Here is a 22799-nt window from a genome sequence, read left to right as displayed (position 1 = left end):
ACCTGAGACTGTACAAGACTACACTTCATTTACACTCATACATATCATCCTCATTCATCCTCTGAAGTATTATCTGAAAGGTAATTACCGGAGGCTAAACAGGAAAAAGAAAGAAATCACATATGAACTTACCTGATTAGTGACCATGTACACCTTACCGAATGAATGCACCCAGTCGTATGAATAGGTTAATACGAACCCTAAATTTTTTCCCTTCAAAATGAAAATGTAAAACTATAAACGGTTAAGTTGTTTGAGAACTCGATATTACAAAACCTTCGTCGCTCGCAGTCAAGGTTCTCTTTTTATGAATATCAAATGACTGATTTTTTATTTTGTATCCTTCCGCAGTTATTCATTTTTAAATGCAGCTGTGTTACTACTGTATGCCGATATCTCAAAAGTAGTACTACAATTAAATTTGCATCTGCTAACCGACAAAGAGAATAAAATAAAATTTTAGTGTAACTTTTTATCCTTGCATTTTGTTTTTTTAAGATATAAATGATAATCAAAAGTAGTCACTGTTTACTAACGAGGTTATATACCTCTCATATGACCTTTCGTTTTTAAAATTCAGATTCATCCGCATTTCATTTATATCCTGTATATGTTTTTTTTTTTTATGAGAAAAATTATCCAGCTGTTATAAAACAAAGTAAAATAACTGAATCAGATTACTATTTTTTCTAAGAAAACGAGGAACGTTCGTTGAGAGGTGTGCACTCATCAACACATATTAACATTTTAAACTAACGTTATTTGTTCTTTAAATAATCTTAAAAACTCCTTAAAATGTTCTACTGTTAACAGAAAATAATAATATGTATCTGTCCTGAAACATGCTATTACATTTGTTAAAAAAGTACTTATTTAATGAAAACAAAAGCCAGCTATTATAAACTGGTACGTATACTGCACTTAGGTTTAGTGTACTGTTTCTAATTTTTTTAACTTTTATTTTTTTTATTCAACTTATCTTACTCCATTTTGTTCAGAATTAAATTCTGTATAAGTTTTGTTTAAAAGTTTTACGTGTTTGTTACCCATTTAACAAAGTTATTGTACGTCAAACTTAAAAAAAAACAGTGCTTTTTATTCTAATTTATTGCTTTTTACCTTAGATTTCTCAAGAACTACTGCTGATAGGGTTCTGGGACATACTTTACTCAACTAACTAATTCTGCCTCTTAATTAATATCCTAAAAATTTCTGTACGACTTCATTTCACCGGGGTAGCTGAAATCCGATCGAAACTTGTTTGATAGTTTACTCGCAAACTAGTTTCATAATAAAGAATATTGAAAATGTTTTAATCGGTTAGGTTACATCCATTACCTGTAATATTATCTATTTATACTTATATTAAATCGTGAATTTATTTTATTTAAAATAATCTTTCCGATGTTCTAACCTGTATCTAATGACAGATTGATTTTTGTTGAACCATATTTTTAAGAGAAGGTTAACAATTGTTGCAAACTAAAAGAAAACTAGCGAGTATGTAGCGTAAGAATAGGTTTACGTGAATATATAGTAAGACAATAAATCGTAGTAGAAATTGAAAAATAAAGAAAATAATTAATTTTAATAACCAGAATAGATTATTAAAAACCTTTGATTTTACGTTTGCTTTTCTAAGTATTCCCTGTCTAGTTATTATTTTGTTAGGTACGTCTATTTAAATTAGTTACAGTTTATCTATTTAATATTTTCTCTTAACTGCTTAAAGATTTGCTGTTTATGTACTATTGTAAATTCATAGTTTAGCTGGGAAGTTTTATGAAAATCAAATCATAAGGAGACAGGAATATAATTTTACAGCATAGTTGGATGCACTCATTCGTACTGTATAGATTGCGTATTACGAGTATGCTTGTGGCGGTAGTAGTGCCGTTATCTTGACCTCTTACACCGATTAAGACTATTTTATTTAACAACATATTTAATTCAACGATTAATTATCACAGTGACTGTAATGAGTAATGATTCCTGTTATTCCAATTCTAATTGTTTCCTACGTTATTGTAATTTTAGATTAAGTATATGATAAGATTGCTGCAGTGCAACAAACTGGAGAGAATTTATTAATTAATTCCTTTTGCAAAAATAGCTATAGAATTATAACAAAAAGACTCTTCGTCTAGATCTTTAATAGATAAGGTAATTATCTATTAAAGACCTATTATTATCTGCGCAAATCGTATTATTCTTTCGTATTTCTTTTAAAAGCTGATAAAAACAAAATTACCTCAAATATACAGTGTTGAAAAAAGTTTCCTGGCTATTCAGTTACGGATTCTACATACCAAAATCAAACGAAAAAACGTTTGAAAAAATGGCGATTTCCCCTTTGTTTTCCTTTTTTTCCGCCGGTTTGTATTTTTTAAAGAAAATTTTATATCTCAAGATCAAATCAAGGAATCATTATAATATTTCCTACAGATGTTTACACCAACTATCTTTAATGAATAAAAAATTTCGGTGTAAACACACTCACAAGTTGCAAAAATGACGGTTACATAAATTTTTAATCAATCCTCTATATCTCATAATCGTTAATTTATCCAAGTACATTTTCTTAGCTAAAATGTTAAGCATTTGATTGTAAACGTGTGACATTACTAATCGCAGTCTCCGGAGATACATTTTGAGATACGATTCTTATTCTGCATATTTCCAAGACAGATCCAAGGCAGATGAACGAAATAATCGAAATCCCGAAAATCGTTCTTTAAGTTGTTCAGCAACAGACATTTACAAAAAAAGAAAGTATATTTTCGGGAATCGCTTTCTGTTGTTGCAATCCTGAAGTCCAAAACTGCGAGCCAAATTTCACTCTGGAACCAAAGATGATCGCAAATAAAAATTTACTATTAACCATAATTTATTTTTATTTTTAATTATTTAAGAGCACCATTGTTGAGATTATCTATAAATCGTTGGGTGTAAACTAAAAATTAAATAAGATTTTTAATTATCATATTTTATTTAAATCAGATCTATTACGTGAGAAATAGCTACAGTATTAGATAGAGACCAAACAACTTTAAGGCTCTTTAGATTTAATAATTTTAAAAGTTGTAGTATTTAATAAAATTTTACTATAGAGATAAGCTATTAAATCAGTCTGAATACATAATATTATAAGTACAGCTGCAGTTCCATGTACTTCACTTTTTTATATTATTAGTACTCTTTTACATCTTAACGAACATTGTGTGATATTATTCTTAAAAATGTCTTTTAAGTTATCTGTAAATTGAGATAGAAGGATGAAAGCTGACCTTTCAAAAAGCAAAATGAGTACTTCGCTTATAACATTTGTGGTTTTTAAAATAATAATCAATAATTCCAATGTATTTTCTAGTTACCTATCTTATTCTTCTCATTTCATTATTTTTTGGCTTGTTGACTTCAAATCTTCAGTGTTTTTCACGTCCATGCTGTGGGAAAATTTTTAAAGTATCAATCTTCGTGTAATGTTGAAAAATATTATTCAACATTCATATTAACTCGTAGCATAAAAAAAAATTTCGACAATTTCAATTATAATTACTTTAAATGACATCAGAAAGTAAACATGGATATTCTCAATTTGATCTATGTGTATTTTTACTTCCTTGTACAAAGTAAAGGAGGTAAACGTAATCGCAAAAAATTTCGGTTTTCAGATTTCAACGGTAATATCCATTTTGAACACCCCTGAATCTATTTTGACTAGTTTCGCCGTGAAGTCTATACGTACGTATTTATCTCGCATAACTCAAAAACGATTAGCCATAGGATGTTGAAATTTTAGATTTAGGACTGTTATAACGTCTAGTTGTGCACCTTCCCTTTTGATTGCAATCGACTAGGCCAAAAGGGTCCTAAAAAACCCAAACATTCAAAAAATTTGGGTTTTGGACTTTTTCTTAACTGCAGTAATAAGCCCTCATTGAGAGCTTTTCAACGATATATCAGAAGTGATACTTATGGTGATAAGTCATTGTGATAACTCATTTTTTCCAGAGTTATAGCCAAATAAAATTTTAATTAATGAAATATTTGGATCTGACAAGGGGAAGACACATCAAGTAGTTCGAATCCTACTTCACCTCCTTTTTTTAACTGTTTTTTTTTTAAATTTAAATTTAATGATTTATTAATAATTATTAACCTCTGATTGTAAAAGAATTTTTACAATAAATAATTCAATAATAATAATAAAATATGAAAAAATATCGGAAGTTATTAATGGAATAAGATTTTATATACTTTTCATTAAAAAAAATATGTATATATAATGTAATAAATGTTCAAAAAAGTCATGTGGTGTCTACATCAGAGTTTTTTTTTTTCAATTCTTACTCTTCTCCAAAATGGAACAATTCTGATGATTCTTCTTTTGTAGTGGAATTTCCTCTATTTTTATTGGAGGCTTTTTCACTTGTGAAAGATTTTTAGAATAAAAAATTACAATGTCTACATCAACACTCTTGAAGATATTTTTTTTCCATCATAATTAGATAATTAAAGTTACACAATGGTATATGTTGTATCATTCAGCTGTATGATCAGGGAATAAACTGTTATCATTCTTGTATTCAAAGTAATTTCATGCATCTATGAAGATTTGTAGAAAAACGTGTAGTACAAACATAATACATCCACTCAGTACCAAATTTTTTATATTGTTTCTCTGCTTTCTTTTTCTTATTTTTATTATGAAATAGGCTACTCACTTTGTATTTTTTGGAAATAGCATTATTTTTATAAGGGTTGCACATTTTGTAGAACATTTCTTGTTTTAAGTTAAACTAAAACTAAAAATTGTAAATGACATTTTCAGCTATAGTTACAATTATTCTAAATCACAGATAAATGACAATATTATTTCCAATAATTTACAAAAGAACACTGCAAATACCAATCAACACATATTTTATTAATCACTTAGTAGTCGCATACACTTTATCAATCAATAAAAGTTTAATAACCGATATAAAAAAATTACTCTCATTAAATATTATGTTTTCTCATTATTTTTATTCTTTTTAATTAATTTACTTATTCACTTACTTTTTAGTTGTATTTTTTTAACTGTTTGCTTATTTCCATATTATTTTAAATCATTTGCATTTATACGTTTATTTTGGAGATTATTACAATAGAACTAATCGTATCCTAACTTCATTCCTTAAAGGCAACAATTTAATCGAGTACCTTGTCTTTCTTCCCCATCCCTTTCTGTTTACCAAATCTTAAAACTACTACAGTTCTACATGTAATCCACTGAGTTGAGTAAAATTGCTACCACTTATTTAAAAAATAGTTAATTGCAAAATGAAAAATAAAACAGTTTTCTATTATATGAAAGTAACACTATCATTAATTCTTGTGTGTACTAATACGATTAAAGACCTTATTATTAGTCTTTATTTATTTGTAATTTTAACACCATAATCTCCCTTCCTATTAGTGTATTTAATTTTTTTATTAATAATCATGGTTTACATTCTTCTTAAAATACCTTACAGAAATATAACTGATTAATATTATGCTGTCTTACAAAACTACTGACTGGCTAATTATTTCTAACAAACATATTAAATTTGTGAAGTAACTTAAAATTTTTCTAAGTTATTTTTTATAAAATAAAATTAATTATATTTGATGTAAAAATGATTTATTGTAAAGTAAAAAAAAAAAAAAATTGATTATAAAACGGTAATTAAAGTTAAATGTGCATGGGCATGCTGCAATTATGAATGAATTATGAATTGTGAAGTTTGACAGATATGATAATTTGCAAGTAATTAAATTAATCATATGTATAGGAAATTTAAAGACAGTACAGAAGACAAGTTAATCAAAAATGAAGTTTTGTACAATAAATGAAGATAATATTCATCCGACTTATTCAACAAAATCATAAAGTGACGAATACACCTCATCAAGTATAAGATATATTTTTCTATTTTCAATGTCTAATGGTACATTCAGATATGTTGTGTTTTGTGCAAGCTTTTACATCAAAGAAAAAAGATAAACATGATGTACCTGCATCAAATGTTATTGAAGAGTCTTCCAGTAAATCTGCCAAGAAAAATTTTACAAGAAAATTGTCATTCTCCTTAAAAAAGAAAAGGTAATTGAAACACATTATTATTATATCTGCAATTATATATAAGCAACATTGCATTTACAAAGAAAGATGATTATGATTTCTGTGATTAAAAGTGTTATTATGAAATACTGTAAGTGTTATTAAATTATGAAATACCGTAATAGCATCTCAAAAACTTTTATTGTCTGTTGTATGTAAAATTATATGATAGGTTATTTTAAAAAGAACTGTCCAATTAATATTTTCTGTGATTAATATTCTGTTTATGATATAGAAATTGTTGAAATAAATTTAAATAAGCTGTTTAAAATGGTATGAGAAAATTCTTTCTTTAAGTATTTGTTTGTATAAATAATTAATCGATTTTCAGTTAGTATGAACTGAATGTATTTATTTCTCTTAACATATTGAAAAAAATATACAGACCTTTTGTCATTTACTGTCTTATGAAATATGTATGGAAGTTATGTGTCAATGAGGACGCATTAATTTATATACTTTGACAGTGGTTACTACTTAAAGAAACATAAAATTAAATATTCCCATATTTAAGTATGTAACTCATTTCTCATATTTATTTTAATTACTTTATGAATTATTAACTAAATTTAAACGTATAATATGTAGTGCATAATAAATGTAAAAAAGAATCAGCAAAGAAGCAATTTTACAAAATTTTTGTGAATCTACTCAAAGTAATATTAAATCTCAGCTAAAATATACCCGATACAGCTACTATATACCCGATACAATAATTACGCCTGATTTAATTTAACACTATTGTGACTTAGTAAGAAAGATTGTTTATGCATATGTTTGCTAAATTTATTCTAGCTGGCAGAAAATAATTGCTTATTTGCATTTATTTTTCTTTTGTAATTTATATTTGTTATTTCTAATCGTTAGATAAAAAAAATGTATTCTTTTTACAGGAAAACCTACTATTCAGACAAGTTTTATTATTTGAAATGACGTATAATTTACACGGTTTTTTTGTTACAAAAATATATTTTTAAATTTAACAGGATTCAATTGTCTAATGATAAATGTCATTCCAAATCTCAACTGGTTGCAGCAAGTTATTTCTACCGCACCGAAAAATTGCATCTCAGTATTTTTTTTCTAAATGTAATATTCCACTCACAAAGTTATTTTTGAAGGAGCAGCCTACAGTAAGCATAAGAATTAAAGAACAAGTATTGGAGATTGACAGTAGTAATAAAGATAGATACTACAGTAGTCATGCAATAATATTAAAACAGTACAATAAAAACACCTACTATTTTGCACTTAATGAAAGTTTATCCTTTCTAATTTGTCTATCATTCTTACATTTTTCCTTCTCATTCATTTTCTACTTCTTCTTCCTCTGCTAAATTTAGTTTTCAACTCTTTAATTGTAAAACAATATGCAGTATTTATTATTTCATCAAAAAGTCATGTGATTATCTGGAAGGCTTCTTTTGCAGTATTTTTAGTCTGAATTTGTTTTAGTTCCACGCTTTATACACAAAGTGAAGTTTACAGCTGGCTACGTTATGTTCTAGATTTATCATACTAGAACATATTTTTAAATCTAACTGAACAATAAATGGTGCCCCGGAGATAAAATTGAAAGACAAATAGCATTAATTAAGTAGTTTGACTATGCCTCCATCTATAACTTATACAGAAAGGCAACTACTCACATATAATTGATGTGTATCTTTGTCACCCACGAATGTAGTGATTATTCTGCTACCTTCTTCAACATTACAAATTTCTTTTCTTAATTTACTTTACTTCAATCTAGGGAATACACTAATTGTAGAATATTTACTGATAGTGTTTGAAAAAGGACTTTACTTTAGAATCTGCCAATTTAAAAATAATGTAATTTTTGAAAAGGTGGCAGTAGAGTGATTTCTTTAATATCCATAGATATCCTTAATTCTTAAAAATAATCACTTTGACATTTAGAATACCACCACTTCAATTTTAAATTTAAAAGTAAGGAAAAATAAAATTCTTAGATAAATTATTATTCTAATTACATTTACTGTTTTTGGGGTATTTTTTTCTTATCATAACTGTTTCCAAATATTTCCTGTTTGATCAGATGAAAAATCAATTAAAGCATTTCTTTTTTAAAATAGATTCTCTCAGCTTCAAATTAAGATTGAATTTTTCTTAATTTGTGACTGAAGATGAAGAATTTTCTTCTACATTTAAAAAAAACTTTTTAATCAATTAATTAATTACATCTTATGAAGCAGAGTGTACTACAAGAGTACATGAGATAAGAAAAAAAGAAACACTCAAAAAAGCAGTTTATATGATTATAATTTATGTTTTAGCAGTCAGTTTATGTTTTAACTGTGTCTAGCAGTTTTTGTGATTTATCTATTCTCTATGGCTATGATGCCGTTCAACAAATTATTTATCAGTATTCTTAGATTCTTCCTAATTTTCTGGGACTTCTCAATCTACCAGATTTGTGTATGTTCTACATTTTATCTAATCACGGTTAAACAGGAGATCAGGAGATGAAATGAGTTTCTAATGATCTAGATGGAAATTTTATATCCTTTTTTATCCCCTGCTGAATACCTAAATTCACTAGAGGTATTCAGCAGAGAGTAAGTGCGTTGTTTCTCAAAAAAAATGTTTGGTATTGAGAAGGTCTCTTGACAAAACATTTGTTTGTTGCTTTACACAATCTGTCCCTGTTTTAACACCTGAGGCAATAAGAGGCACTAATCCCAGTCACTTTCTCTGAGACTAATGATATTCTGTATGTAGCCAATCCCTATGGTGAATAAACTGACGGTGTCCGTTTTTTAGACTGAATAACACCTGTATTTAAATGGGCTTGGTAACAGTATTCTAAGTCCATTTTCATAGAGGCGTGTAGGAAGTACTGTGCACATCAGTATATGCAAACATATTTCAGCTCAGTGTGGAGTAGGGAAATGCAAAAAAGGGAGTCAACCATTTTCTTACCTTAATAAGTCTGGCATGGGATGTTATTATTCTTTTGTCACTTTTGAAAGTGACGTGTGTCTCATGCTAAGTTATTTGCAACTTAATCATAGTGGTACAGGTACTCTGTGCAAAGCCTTGGGAATAATAGTGTACTTGGAGAATCAGAGCTTAAAACAGGCTGTTTTTTTTCAGTTCACCTAAAAAAACTGCTGAATTAGTGTAAGAACAGTTTTAAAGGTAATTAAAAACCATAAAATTGTACAGGCTACATTTTTATAAATGTTTTATGAAAATATGACTCTATTTTCAAGTTATTTACTCATAAAACTGGACTACATATAATATTTAATTGGATATAGTAGCAATCCAATTAGATGATAGTAGGTTTAGTTTAACATAAAATTCAAAAAAAATTAAATTATGTCAGTGAAACAACTTATCAGAACTGTCATGAAACCCCGTGACAGCATTTGGATGTAATGAGCCCTACAAAAATGATTCTTTAACAATTACATTGTTGGTGTTTGAAACTGTATTTTTCTAACAAAAAAATAATAAATATGACAGTCATTAAAATTAGCATTTATTTTTGTGTAAACAAATGCAAAATTTCAAATTTTATATCTTTGTTTAAAGTTTACATTTATAAAAGCTTGCTACTTTTTTCATTTCCCTTCAGAATTATAAAATAATGATGATAAATAAAAATAACTTTGTGTTACACAGAAATAATTGAGGATTTCATGAGTATTATTGTTTTTATTTTAGTTTAATAATAAATGAATGCAAAAGTCAACACTGCTGCTGTGTACTATATTGTTTTTTTTTTCAAATAAAATAATAGATTTAATCATTTAATTAATCCTTAAAAATATGACTTTTTTTCAGAAAATTAATCATTTTGTAGCTAAACATTTGCATTCCCACATTTTTTGGTTTAATTTAGTTGTAAGAGTGATGTAGAAATAAAACAACAATCTTTCCTACTTTCATTTTATTTGTTACTAGCAGATCCGGCAATGATTCACTATTACTAGATTAAAGTAAATATATATAATATATATATATATATATATATAGATAGATAGATAGATTAAATGAACGAAATTGAAAGTTTGATATGTCGGCAAAATCATCACAATTAATACTGAACATTAAAAACTTACAAAACATATGGAACTTCACAAAATTTAACCTTTCACTTTATAAAAGTCAGAATGTAAATAAATCCAATTATCAAAACAGTCTCTCACTACCTATCGGATTTAATTCAAACCACTCACCAAACATGGTAGTCTGTTCAAAATTCCACCTAACTTTCTTTCTCCTGGTCAGTTCGATGAATTCAATAGCTTTAAACCTTCTCCGAACAACGCGGGCCATTTTGCAAAACCCCGTGCCTAAATCGGTCTAGTAGTTTTTTAGTTTATAGCGGACACACACATATGAAAATTGCCTTTTATATATATATATATATATATATATATATAGCCACTAGTAACTATAGCTATAAAAACTATAGCGGATATAGTTTTTGCAAAAATGTTTCTCTTCATGTAAATAATATATATTCTGAATACAAGCCAAATCAGTCCATAAATACAATTTTTTAAATATCTCACTCCCAGCGCCACCTAGAGGGTCCAAACTAATTCAGAAACCTTCGCGGGCGTGCGCACAACTCACCAAAGTTTCATCGCAATCGGATGAATGGTACAGGAACGCTTACGGGTCAAACAAACATTCATTTACAAGGAAGTATTGTAATCGCGAAAACTATTGGTATTCAGATTTCAACGGAATATCCATTTTGACCATCCCTGAATCCATTTTGACTAGTTTCGGCGTGACGTCTGTATCTCGCATAACTAAAAAACGATTAGCCGCAGAATGTTGAAATTTTGGATTTAGGACTGTTCTAACATCTAGTGTGCTCCTCCCCTTTTGATTGCAATCAGCTGGACCAAAAGTGTCCAAAAAAGCCAAAATTCAAAAAAATATTTTGGATTTTGGACTTTTTCTTAACTGCAGTAATAAAGCCTCATAGAGAGCTTTTCAGAGATATATAATAAGTGGTACTTATTTTCATTGGTTTCAGAGTTATAGCCCAATAAAAATCTAATTAATGAGAAATATTTGGGTCAATGTACATCGGTTCAAATGCGACTTTATTTCATTTTTTTCTAACTTTTTTTTTTTAATTTAAATATATTGATTTATTAATAATTATTAATCTCCGATAGTAAAACAATTTGGCAGTAAATAATAATTCAATAATTACAACAAAAAAAAAAGTGAAAAAATGTAATAAAAAATATATGTAATTTAATAGGCATACAAGGAAGTCATGTATTGTCCACATCAAATTTATATATATATAGAAGATTAACTACACCATTCTCTCATCAATTAAACTAAAAAATAAAAAGGATTAATTTTTAATTATTATTATTATGATTCCCAAACACTATTAATTCTTATTTCAACAAAAAATGTATTTTAAAAAATCTAGTAGTTGATACTTTCAAATATCAGAGTTTTAATCTTTGAATAAACGATTAAATACCAAGCTTGACCTAAAAAAAAAGTATAATTATTTTTTCAATAAGCTATTAATTACAACATGCTGTTAAAAAAATAAGATAAAGTTCTCATTGGTATTTCCAATTCCTTTTTTCTTTACTATTCATTTACCACAACATAAATATTCTTCAGTAAGTTTGATAGTGGCTAGTTTAAATAAAACTGAAACCAAAAGATTTGTAATCATTGACTTGATTTGATATGTAATGCAGCTGACTTTATATAAATTTATTAAAAATCTAGGAATTGGGGTAAACATAAGTTCATCTGCCTGAGGAAGACTGCCACAGCCAAAATAAGTATTTTTTTACAGGTGGAATTTATTCAACAAGAAATCACTTCTGTTTTATATATAATTAGTTCCTACATAAAATAGACACAATTTTTTTTTTTAATGCTGATTCACCAATACACAAAGATTGTTAAACTTGGATAGTTCTTCTCTAAATTATTAATTATTTATTTTTAATGCTGATACTTAGATCTACATTTTTTTTGAGAATTCATACAAGATTCTTGGAATGGAAAAACCACATAACTCAAAAAGTAATATTCAGTCAAAGTATCATTGACTTAACTGGAAATGACTACTTTTGCAGAAATGAAACAGTTATTAGAAGTTATTTCAGTTCATCAAAATCCTTGGTTTACATGAAGACCTGGTGGATTAATCATACTTATATAACATAATTTTAAAGTTGCAAAGATTATTTTAAAAAACTTTTATTCTTGATTCTGTTTTGAAGTAATTTAAAATAAAAAATAAAATTTCAAGTATTTAATGATAAACTGCTTTCTATAACTGCTTGACAGCTAGCATTACATTTAAAAAATTGACATAGTTACATTATACTAGGCACTTTATTATTTCACTGACAGCTTTTATTATTCTAATGCATGATAGTACATCACTTAGTTTCTTTATCTGATACGAGTATTTTCCATAGGATTTCTGCAATTATAACAATTTTTTCTTTGTGAAATATTTTTCTTTATTCATCACAGAGCTTCTTTAGTGTATTCACATGCAAAAATAATTGGCCACACAATTTTTTTAACATCAAAGGTGTATTTTGGATTAAAATTAGTTATTTTTTGTATTTTTGGTTAAATATACGTAAAAAAATTATTTATCAGAGTATTTTCAAAATAGCTCTTTTATGATTTATTCTGATTTTTATTTCTGTTTGGTAGTTTAAAATAAAATTTAAAATAATAATTTTATTTATTATTGAAGAGATAAATTTTATTTCTGTGAACAAAAAATATTATATAGAAAACACATCTATTGTAATTTATGAATCTCTTTTTCCAGCCCATCATCAGGTGCCACAAGTATTCAAGATGATAAAACTGAGTCTTCCCCAGAATATTTGTCAGAAAGGTAAATTCAGTTTTATAAATTATCTTCATTAATTTTTAATTATGAAAACTACTGTAACATATTATTTGATGACTTCTTGTAAACTATATCTGTGATGTCCCTAAAATCTATGTGTGTATCAAATGTACATAACAATAGAACAAACATCATAACACTACCACCGATGGTAAAACATTACAGCAACAGCATAGGATCAATAATTGGAAATTATTAGTTTATCATATCATATCATTTAAACTAGAAGTGGTTGCTCTCTTTTCAGATGGGCCAACACTTGGTAATTAATTTCTTCATACTTGACTTTATACTTGATTGATACTTGGTTGGTATTTTTACAAAAATGCTCTTCCAGTTTGGGCAAAATAAGAATAATTACATAGTAATATTAGAGGATTACCTTGATTAATCATATCTGTCTTCTTCATATATCTATACAGAAATAAATAAAACGAAGATAAGTGTGGTGAGTATAGCAGCCATAAGCCTTTGGAAATGATGTTTTTCTAAAAGATGTGTTGGAATATTTAAATTGATGATGATTTTAGTTAAAACCTTGAAATTGTGATCATATGAAATTAAACAAGCATTCTTCTATCTCTGTTTATGAACAATAATATTGAGTTTCATCAGATTTATGTAATTAGGTTCATGTAATTACATACATTTCTACAATAGTAGCAATTAATAAAACATTAGTTTTTCAACATATTTATCATAAAGTGGTTCAGTTATACCTTAATATTTGTGAGTGAAGGTCTGTACATACTAAATTAATTTAATTGCTAGTTTCTTGTTTTGAAAAACTCATTTGTTTATATTTGACTATATATGTTAAAATGAAAACCTACTTATCGTAGTTTGTTTTGACCACTAGTGAATTACAATTAAAAAAATTTATACAGCTGTGAGAAGGCACATAGCCCTTACAGTAAGTGTACCATGCAGGGTAATAATGTATGTGTGTGTACCTGCATAACATTTGCATATTTTTCATTTCTATTGTAAATTTTGAATGAATCTTTTATTTGAACATTTTTCAAAGCAGAAAATAATTATTCATATAAAAATGTAAAATTAAACATTTGTATAAAAAATTGTGGCTCAAAATGTTGTCTTGTGAATAATTATAAAATATCTTTCATAATGTTTTGACAATTAAAATGTATGTTAAAATAAAGTAAAATGAAAATTAAAGATAGTTAAAATTTATCCTACAAATTAAGTAAAAGAAATTTCAGATTTTTATCACACAAAATATATATTCATATTTCTTTTAAGTAGAAAATACATATGTATAAGTTTCCTACATCTGCTATACATTTTTTTTACGATTTTATTTTTTGTCTTACTAAAATTTCATCTAATATTCCTCAATATCTTCATTAGAAATTTTTCATCTTCATCATCAAAATTTATTTTTATTAATTCATTAAAACAAACAATTACTAACATGGTTAGTAAGTGGTTTATGATCCTTTAACAGGCTTTCAGAAAATAATATCTAAGAAAACACATGATCTATGGCGTGGCTTTTGCATAAACCACCACTCTCTTACCCATCGTAATGATATGATTTCAGTATTTTTCTTTCCCATCGTAAGAAATGCATTTAAAATATAAAGTCACACTGTACAGTTATTTTCAAATCATATATATTAGGTTTTATATTACTGTAAATTTCCTCTTAAGCCTCAGTAGTTACTCATAATTATTCATAACTTAAAGTTCATAAATGTAAAAAAAATGTTTCAAAAAAGCCTGAAAGAAGAAATTCATTAATTATATTTTGTTTTTTCTGCCATCAAAATTATGGAAAATGAACTCTACTTCTCCCTTCATGACTTGAAAAATGTTTGCTTGAAACCACAAACATACTTAATGAATTAAAAAGAGCTAGCTATAATTTTCCAGCTACATACAGTATTACAATAAGCACATATATTTCAGTTGCATAAGTATAATGATGGTATCAGACTGATAATAGCAAATTTTGCTTGCTGATCTTAATTCTATGAAATCCATAATTTTATTGATGTCATAATTATCATTCATCAATACCTTAAAAACGATTTTTTCATTTTATTCTTTACTTAGTCTTTTCCTTTAACAACTTTGTCAGGTACAATATTTTCTGAAGAAGTTCTGCTGTGATGTTTAGGGTAAACCTTTTGATAATTACACCCATTTTCCCTACTACAATGTTATACTACATGTATCATTTACTCCCTTTACATATTTTAAGCTGTGTTTGTGATAGTAATCTCCTTTACATTATCCAAATTTTCTTCACAGTACTTCCCCTTTCAAAGTTAATTTCTCCAGCAAAGACTCATCAAAACTTTTGTCAACAACTGATAAAATTTTATTAGATATAGAATTTTCAGCACAAAACACTGCCTTATATAGACACTAAAAACTTCAAATACAATATTTATACATGAAATAATAAACAGCTGCAAATTTAAAAAAGCATAAAAAACATTCTAATAAAAAATTACAATTTTGAATACATGCAAACTTTGCAGTCTGTGAGAAGCAAAGAATAAATAAATAAGGTTTGAAAAAGGAATTCAAGTAGACACTGAGTATCTTTAGTAAAACACGAGATTACTGAGACTAAGAATATCTTATTACTACATGTGAAAAAATGGAAGGAAAAAGCTTCATCAAAAATTTAAAGTTTTTATAGTGAATTAATCATCTAAAAAACAAATAATAAAGTTACTGCAATAACTATATATTGTCGCCGAATAGCTTCGACGGCACGTAATTCACAACCTTGTGGTGGCCCTGAAAAGGGCCGTTTTTTGGCGTTAGCTCTGAGAAGAGCTGTTGGGTCCGGAAGATGGACTTCGGCGAAGTCCGGGAGTTGTGGCTCGTCCATTGAAGTCCGACTGGGCTTTTCCCTCAGCGGCAGTTGGATCCCCAACTACAGCGTGGCAGTGGTGGCCCCCACAGCCCCGAAGTGTCGGGTCGGCCTCGGTCGTGCTTCGCCGACGCGGCCGAGTTGGTTCTCCCCGAGCGATCCAATGCTGGGCCGGCCAGGGCGATGGAAGCCGCAGCTGGAGCGGGAAGGTAGGGTCCAGCGGCTCCCTCGGCGGGCCGGTCAGGCCTGCTGCTTCGGCGGGGATGCTTGGCATCAGCCGGGAGGTCCAACGATGAGCCTGCCAGGGAATTTCTCTCTTCTTCTTCTTCTTCTTCTTCTTGGTCTTCTCCAAGTGGTGTTCGACGATGAATTGCCTTCACTGGAATGGAATGGAATGCAAAGTTGGCGGGAGTTTATAGATTCTCCCTACGGATCGCAGAACCTGGACAGTGTCCCTTGCTGCTGGATGATTCTATCGGGCGTGTTTTTAAAGGTTTATTTTGGGTGACGGGTTTAATTTTTCAATTTTTGTCTTATTTAATATTTTGTGTTTTTAAGAACGGATTTAATTGCATTCCAATCCGTTGTTAAACCAGCGTTATCGAACCCATTTTATGGGCCGACCGGGGAAGGCTAGGCTTATGAAACCTGTCCTCGCGACGTAATTCCCCTTCAGACCGTCCACTGAAGTCCTTTCAGTGCTAATGCTTCATAGGCTAACAGGAATACGCCACAACGGGGTACTAACTGTATGGAGGGAGCAATGCGCCCCCCTTCTCCGGAGGAGTCGCAATTGCTGATTTAAGTTAATTTACATGTAAGTTTTAAAAGGAGAGGTTGAGTAGAAGCTCTTTATCCACTTCTGTGATGGCTGCCTTTCGGGACGCATCTCTGCTGGGCTCTTTTCCGGACTCCTGTCTGTAATGTTGGGTCGAGTAGAGGGTCTTCCTTCTTCATCTTCTTCCTCTTCTTCTTCCGATGACCTCTTCATTCTTCTTTGGCCTACACCTTCCGAGAATTGGCAGTAACCTAAGTTACATACCACTAACCTTAGTGTTCCCGTGGCCCGGAAGGGCTGAACGGGGGAAAGTGCAGGTTTCTTCTTTCTTCCATGATGTCATTGGCTGCTGGGCAGGTGGCTGCTGGGCTGGTGACTGCTGGGCTCGTTCCCTCATTCTTCTTTCTTGAAAGGAAAGGGAATAGGGAACTTACAAATTTAGTGATACCTATTCGCGATCGCGGTTTTGGGCGACGATCGTCTTTTCAGAAGAAGTAAATTGAAGTTCTTTACGCTACATAATATTAATCTCTAGACACACGTGTATCCGGGAAGGGTTTGGGGGGACCGCGTGGCCGCAGTGAAGAAATCATGTTTGTTTGTTGTGGTGGCTGCTGTGAGTATCTGTAACAAAAGAAACCGAACACACACTCGAAAAAAAAAGGAATTTATATTTTCTTTCTATCTTGGGATGACGGGATTAAAGGAAGGGCGTTTCCCTCTCTATTTCGGCGAGTGCTTAGCCAAAGACCAAGACGGCACGACGAGTCGCTCCACGCCCACGCCTCTCACGTTTCTGAAACAAGAGAAACAAAACACACGCTCGAAAAAAAAATGGCGTTTTTTGCTCTTACTCTCAATATTGTTGTGGCACAGTTCCACGTTTGCAGAGCGGAAGTTGTGTCTGAAAAAAAAACACAACTTACCGCATTTTGTTGTCCTGAGACCGTATAAATCGCTGACTTGTACAGTTTACACTTGAAAACCATTCACTCGCGACCCCGGAAACGTTTCTGACTCGTTTTTCCGTTTGTGGCTCATGCGATATGGAGGACCCTAAGCCTGGTTTGTCGATTTTCGGCTCCCGCACCGCATCATCACGGTGGTTCGTCCAGTACGGCGTGAGGCCGCTTCCTTACAACTGTCGGGGTTGGGTCCTCTCGGCAGATGTCCCGAAGATGACTGTGTTCGGACACAACCGCTCTTCCGAACACGCGCCTGCGCCACCCCCACCAATCCGACACGGATTGCAATCTCGCATCGGATCGGAGAGTGGCGTTCCTGACGAACCACGGAACTCCAAATATCGTCCTCAACGCAATGTTTTGGACGGCCTCAATCTTCTTTTGAAGCGAGGAGCTCAATACTGCCCCCCATGTCGGGTAAGCATATGTCAGAATCGGCAGTACGTACAGCCGAAAAATAAGTAACTTAGTTGCCAGTGGGTATGGGCTGGCACTGTTCAGCACTGGGTATAGTGAGGCTCTGGCGGCCTTAGCCCTCCGGGTCACATAATTAACATGTTCGCCGAAGGTAAGCCGCCTGTCCAAGACCACCCCCAGGTACTTAACCGTTTTCTCAGAAGGGATTTTCTCCCCTGATATTTCCAGCTGCCGGGCCGGTTTGCGTGTCTTGTATGTGAACATCACGGCCACCGATTTTTCAGCGTTGACCCTGATTCTCCACATATCGAGCCACGGTTCCACTAAGTCCAGTTGCCTTTGGAGCCTCCGGACCGCGTAATCCACATTTGCGGATTTGTAGAAATATGCCGTATCGTCTGCATAAAGGGCCGTTTTAACCCCTTCCGACAGCGGCATATCGTTTATGTACAAAGTGTACAGGAAAGGAGAAATCACTGCTCCTTGGGGAACCCCAGCGGCTATTTCTCTGGTGGAGGAAATTGTTTCCCCTACGCGCACGACAAAACGTCGGTCTAGCAAATATGACCGCATCAGTCTGACATAGCGGTATGGAATCGCCGATTGTGCTAGTTTACAAAGCAGCCCGCTATGCCAATTTTTGTCAAAGGCCTTGGCCACATCCAGAAAAACGGCTGCAGTCACCGCTTTCCTGTTCAGGCCTCCGACAAGGTCATCTATTATTTTTACCAGTTGGAGGGTCGTTGAGTGACCCTCCCTGAACCCAAATTGCTCCGGCCGCACTTCTCCCTCCATGTATCACCTCAGTTTTTCGAGGAAAATTCTCTCGAACAACTTAGACAATACCGGTAACAGGGAGATTGGCCTATAATTCCGTGGGAAAAGTAAACTTTTCCCCGGTTTGGGTAAACATACGACTTTGGCCGTTTTCCAACAATTCGGGAAATATCCAACGTACAAAATGGACGTGAATATCACCGAAATAGTTGTAATCACGGAGGCCGGTATGTTCCGGAATGCACGGGCGCTGATCCCGTCGACACCCGGGGCCTTGTCGGGGCTTGTGACCTTAATGGCTGCGGAAACTTCCGCTTCAGTGATCTGGTCAATCTCTAGAGGGGCGTCCTCCACCTGTGAGAAATAATCCACAAGAAAGGACTCATGACTGCGATGTCCAACACATCAGGTCTATGTCTGAATGTGCTGTGAACGAATGTGGGCACCTCAGGGCCTACGACAACCAAACGGCGGGCTCGCGCCCTTTCGTACAGCAATCTGCCATTCGCGTTTGTCAGATTGCTGTTCCATGACACGTGTTTGGCATTGAGGTCACCCATGAGTATCGTGGGCCCATCCCAATTTTCCAGCACGGCATCCAGATCTGCGCCGGTTACCGCATCGTTCGGCGTGCTATAAGCCGAAACCAGCCGATACACCGTGCCTAGATGCTCCACATGCACACACGATTGTTCCATCACGTTTGTATGAAGAACAACGCGCGTATGCATGTGGCGTCTATGGACTAAAACCGCGGTTTCACCGGCAGTGGGGTATCCGGGTCGTACTGGCCTATCCGTCCTATATGTGAAATAGTTCCGAAGGGTCAGTTGCTTGTTTGGGTTCAAGCGCATCTCAGACAACAGTATCACGTCTACCAGTAGATCCTCGGCCAGACGGCATAGTTCCTCCCTCCAGCCTACTACTGAGTTGGCGTTCCACTGCAAGAGTCTGAGGGTGGGCCTAACCATACCTAGACAGTATAGCCATGAGGCACTCTATTAAGGACTGAATACAGTCCTTGAGAGATTTTTCCAGGCGTGGCAGTCATTGAGAGTTTTTTCCAGGCGTGGCAAGACCATCATAATGTCTGGCAGGACATCCCTCACTGTCATTTGTGACAGGAAATCCATGCCGGTACTCTCCATCGGGGTGGCCGGTTTTGGTTTGCCGCTGGAGGGGCCTTTTGGTGGGGCGCGGGGCCTCAGGGGCCGCGGTTTCCTTAACTGCCTCCTTGGCCTTCCCAGCCGGAGCAGGCTTTGCCTTCCCGCCGGGGCCGGCTTGACCGCAGGCTTTCGTTTTACCACCTTTTTGGTGGTAGCCGCCGGTTTTGGCTTGGCGGGTGTTGGGGAGGGTTCCTCCCCTTTTTCCACTACCGCTGCCACAGGTGCCGGCACCACCGGTTTGGGGACTGCTTTTCCCCCACCGGCAACGTGGGCCCAGCTGTGGCCGTCAACAGTCGCGGGCTTTTTAATACCCTTGACCCTGTTGACTTGCTCCTTATAATAGGGGCACCCCCTGTAATTAGCCGGATGTGTCCCCTTACAGTTTACACATGAGGCTGGTTCCTCACGTGGTTTAGAGCATGTGGCAGTGTCGTGGTCCCCACCACACTTAACATATTGCTGGGCTCTCCGGCAGTAATTTGATGAGTGCCCAAATTCTTGCCATCTGTGGCACTGGGGCGGTCCCCCTCGTGACACAAAAGGAGTCACTCCGACCTTGCAGTAAAAAATACTGCTAAGGTCATAAATTGTTCGGGCATTAGGGGTCCTTTTCAGGGCCACTAGGCAGGTTGGGGTTTCCCGACCGTCCCTGGTGAGGAGCTTCTTCACCGAAGTCACCTCAAATCCAATTCCTCCCTTACTTCTTCCGGGGTAGCCCCATAGGGGATTCCCCATATTACTACTTTGAGCTCCCTGTCCTTCTGGAGCTGAAAGGAGTGGAAGGCAACTCCCTTTGAGTGCAGAAAGCTCTGCACCGCCCGGTAGTCTGCCTCGCTGCCTAGCTGCAGCCTGATGGACAACCCGGTGCTTTTGGCAACCAGGCGCCTGCCTTCACTCTCGTGGTGCATGCTCTTTTATTGGAGCCTGATAGTGGTGGGGATGCGCCGCTATGGTAGGAGAACTGCGCGGCGATAGTGATGCTTGTATCAGCGGGTTCGTATACTGTGAGCCAGTTCGCATCTCGTGTTCGGCCGCCTGTATTAAATTAGACATATATGTGGTAACAATATATATTTATAGTAGGTTTTAAAATCATTTAATAATAGCTTATTATGATTACTGGTATAATGATTCATCAAAATATCAAATTGTTTATTACTCATAAAATGATTTTGCTATGAATTGTATGATTGTAAACATTATCTTAAATTCCTTAACATTTGTAAACAATTAATAAATAAATTGTATTTCATGAATTTTTTTTATTTCAGATAAAAAAATTGAAAAATTACTTGATTAAATTTTTGTTTTAAATTAAGATCACATTAGTTTCATAGGTGGTTGTAGCTAATGTATGTATGTAGATACAAGGAGTAGTTTATTTTTATTACTTTATTAATTTTTTTGTTGTTTAGTTATCAGGAAAAAATGAATTATAACCCAGAACTTAGCTTCCAACAACATGCGGCTGCTGCAGCAGCAGCTGAAGAGATTTTAACTAGTACTCCAGGTTCTAGTAAAGCACGGCAGAAAAAGTTCCATCGGCATTTTACAGAGGTACCTCCTGAAGAAAAAGTAATTAATTGTAAGTAATTATATTTACTACCCAAACAAATATTAAAGTACAACTATAAAAGTTAATATAAAGGAAAATAAAATTAACTAGCCTGTATTTTAATGTTTTTTCATACAACATTTAATCTGATGAATATTAATGCAGTTAATTTTATACAATATCATCCTACTAAAATATTTTTGGGAAAAGAAAATAACTATTTTACTTACTAGACATATTTCACAATATATTAGTGACTCATTAAAGCATAATGAAGTAGAGTTTACATTTTTCCATAGACTAGCATTTTAGAGGTAACTTTTATTGAACTTATTTATGATGATTACAGTTGAGTAAGTAGAATCCAACCCTATTCACTCATTCTAGTCAATATCTTCATTAGCATAACTACTTTAACTAAATTAATAATAAACTAGTCTGTGAATATTAATAATAATTATACAGAATAGAATAAGTATGGCCTTGAGCATATGATGTGATACTATTTAGGTGGTTGTGATATATGGTTTGAAAAACCATTGTGGAGGTTCTTCCATGGGTTAAATCAATGAAAAATCAGTTTACAGAGAGAGGAGTTGTAGATATGGCTTGAACTGCCATCTGATAGTTTGCAATCTATATGAGTACTTCTGTTTGTTGAAGTTGGTAATTCTCTGATTTAACATTTTATTTCACTGGTTTTATTATATAACCTATTTTGTGTTTCGCAGGTCTAATTTGAATTATAGAAATTAGCATATTAATAATTTAGGTATTTTTAGTTATTGTATTTTAAAGTTTTGTAAACAACCAAATTGATTGAAATTCTAACTTGTTTATGAATATTAGAAAAAATATTTATTCCAACAGCTAAAATTTCTAATTACTTGATATGCAATAATCAAAAATTTTTTTAAGTATATCGTTATTTTATATAATGGCTGTAAAATAAATGTAAAAACCAGAGTGAAATTGTTGTAAATGATTGATTGATTGTTGTAAATGAAAAATATGTCTTTGGTATCTTCCAATATGAAAAAGGAAATAACTTATCAGTTATCACAAAAAATATTGTGGAAGAAATGGGGTTTGAAGATTTTGTCAGCAAAGTATGTTAAAAACTGAAAATAAGTTTAATTTATATTCTGTTTATAATGAAGATTGACATCCATGCATTTACATTAAAAAAAATTGTACAAATTCAGAAAAGAAAGTAGTTTCTTATATATACG

The 22799-nt window shown here is 32.6% G+C and overlaps 1 protein-coding gene across 6 annotated transcripts in view; it reads left to right on the top strand.

Moving 5' to 3' along the window:
• Window positions 1–22799, top strand: part of LOC142318754 (uncharacterized) — a 90514-nt gene that overhangs the window by 23455 nt on the left and 44260 nt on the right. For 5 of the 6 annotated variants that reach the window (XR_012755044.1, XM_075355201.1, XM_075355192.1 and 2 more), the window contains exons 2-4: window positions 5823–6133; window positions 12975–13043; window positions 21428–21597. Coding sequence is in view for 5 of the 6 variants with exons in the window: in XM_075355201.1 (XP_075211316.1) it covers window positions 5976–6133; window positions 12975–13043; window positions 21428–21597 (397 nt within the window). In the remaining variant the exon portion in view is untranslated. Of the gene's footprint in view, window positions 1–5661; window positions 6134–12974; window positions 13044–21427; window positions 21598–22799 lie in introns of those variants that run through there. The other variant, XM_075355211.1, reaches the window with a different exon arrangement.

This window comes from Lycorma delicatula, chromosome 1 (genome assembly GCF_047948215.1).
Source record: "Lycorma delicatula isolate Av1 chromosome 1, ASM4794821v1, whole genome shotgun sequence".
Classification (NCBI taxonomy): Eukaryota; Metazoa; Arthropoda; class Insecta; order Hemiptera; family Fulgoridae; genus Lycorma; species Lycorma delicatula.
The sequence above is the reverse complement of the archived record's forward strand: the minus strand, read 5'-3'. Positions and strand labels throughout refer to the sequence as shown.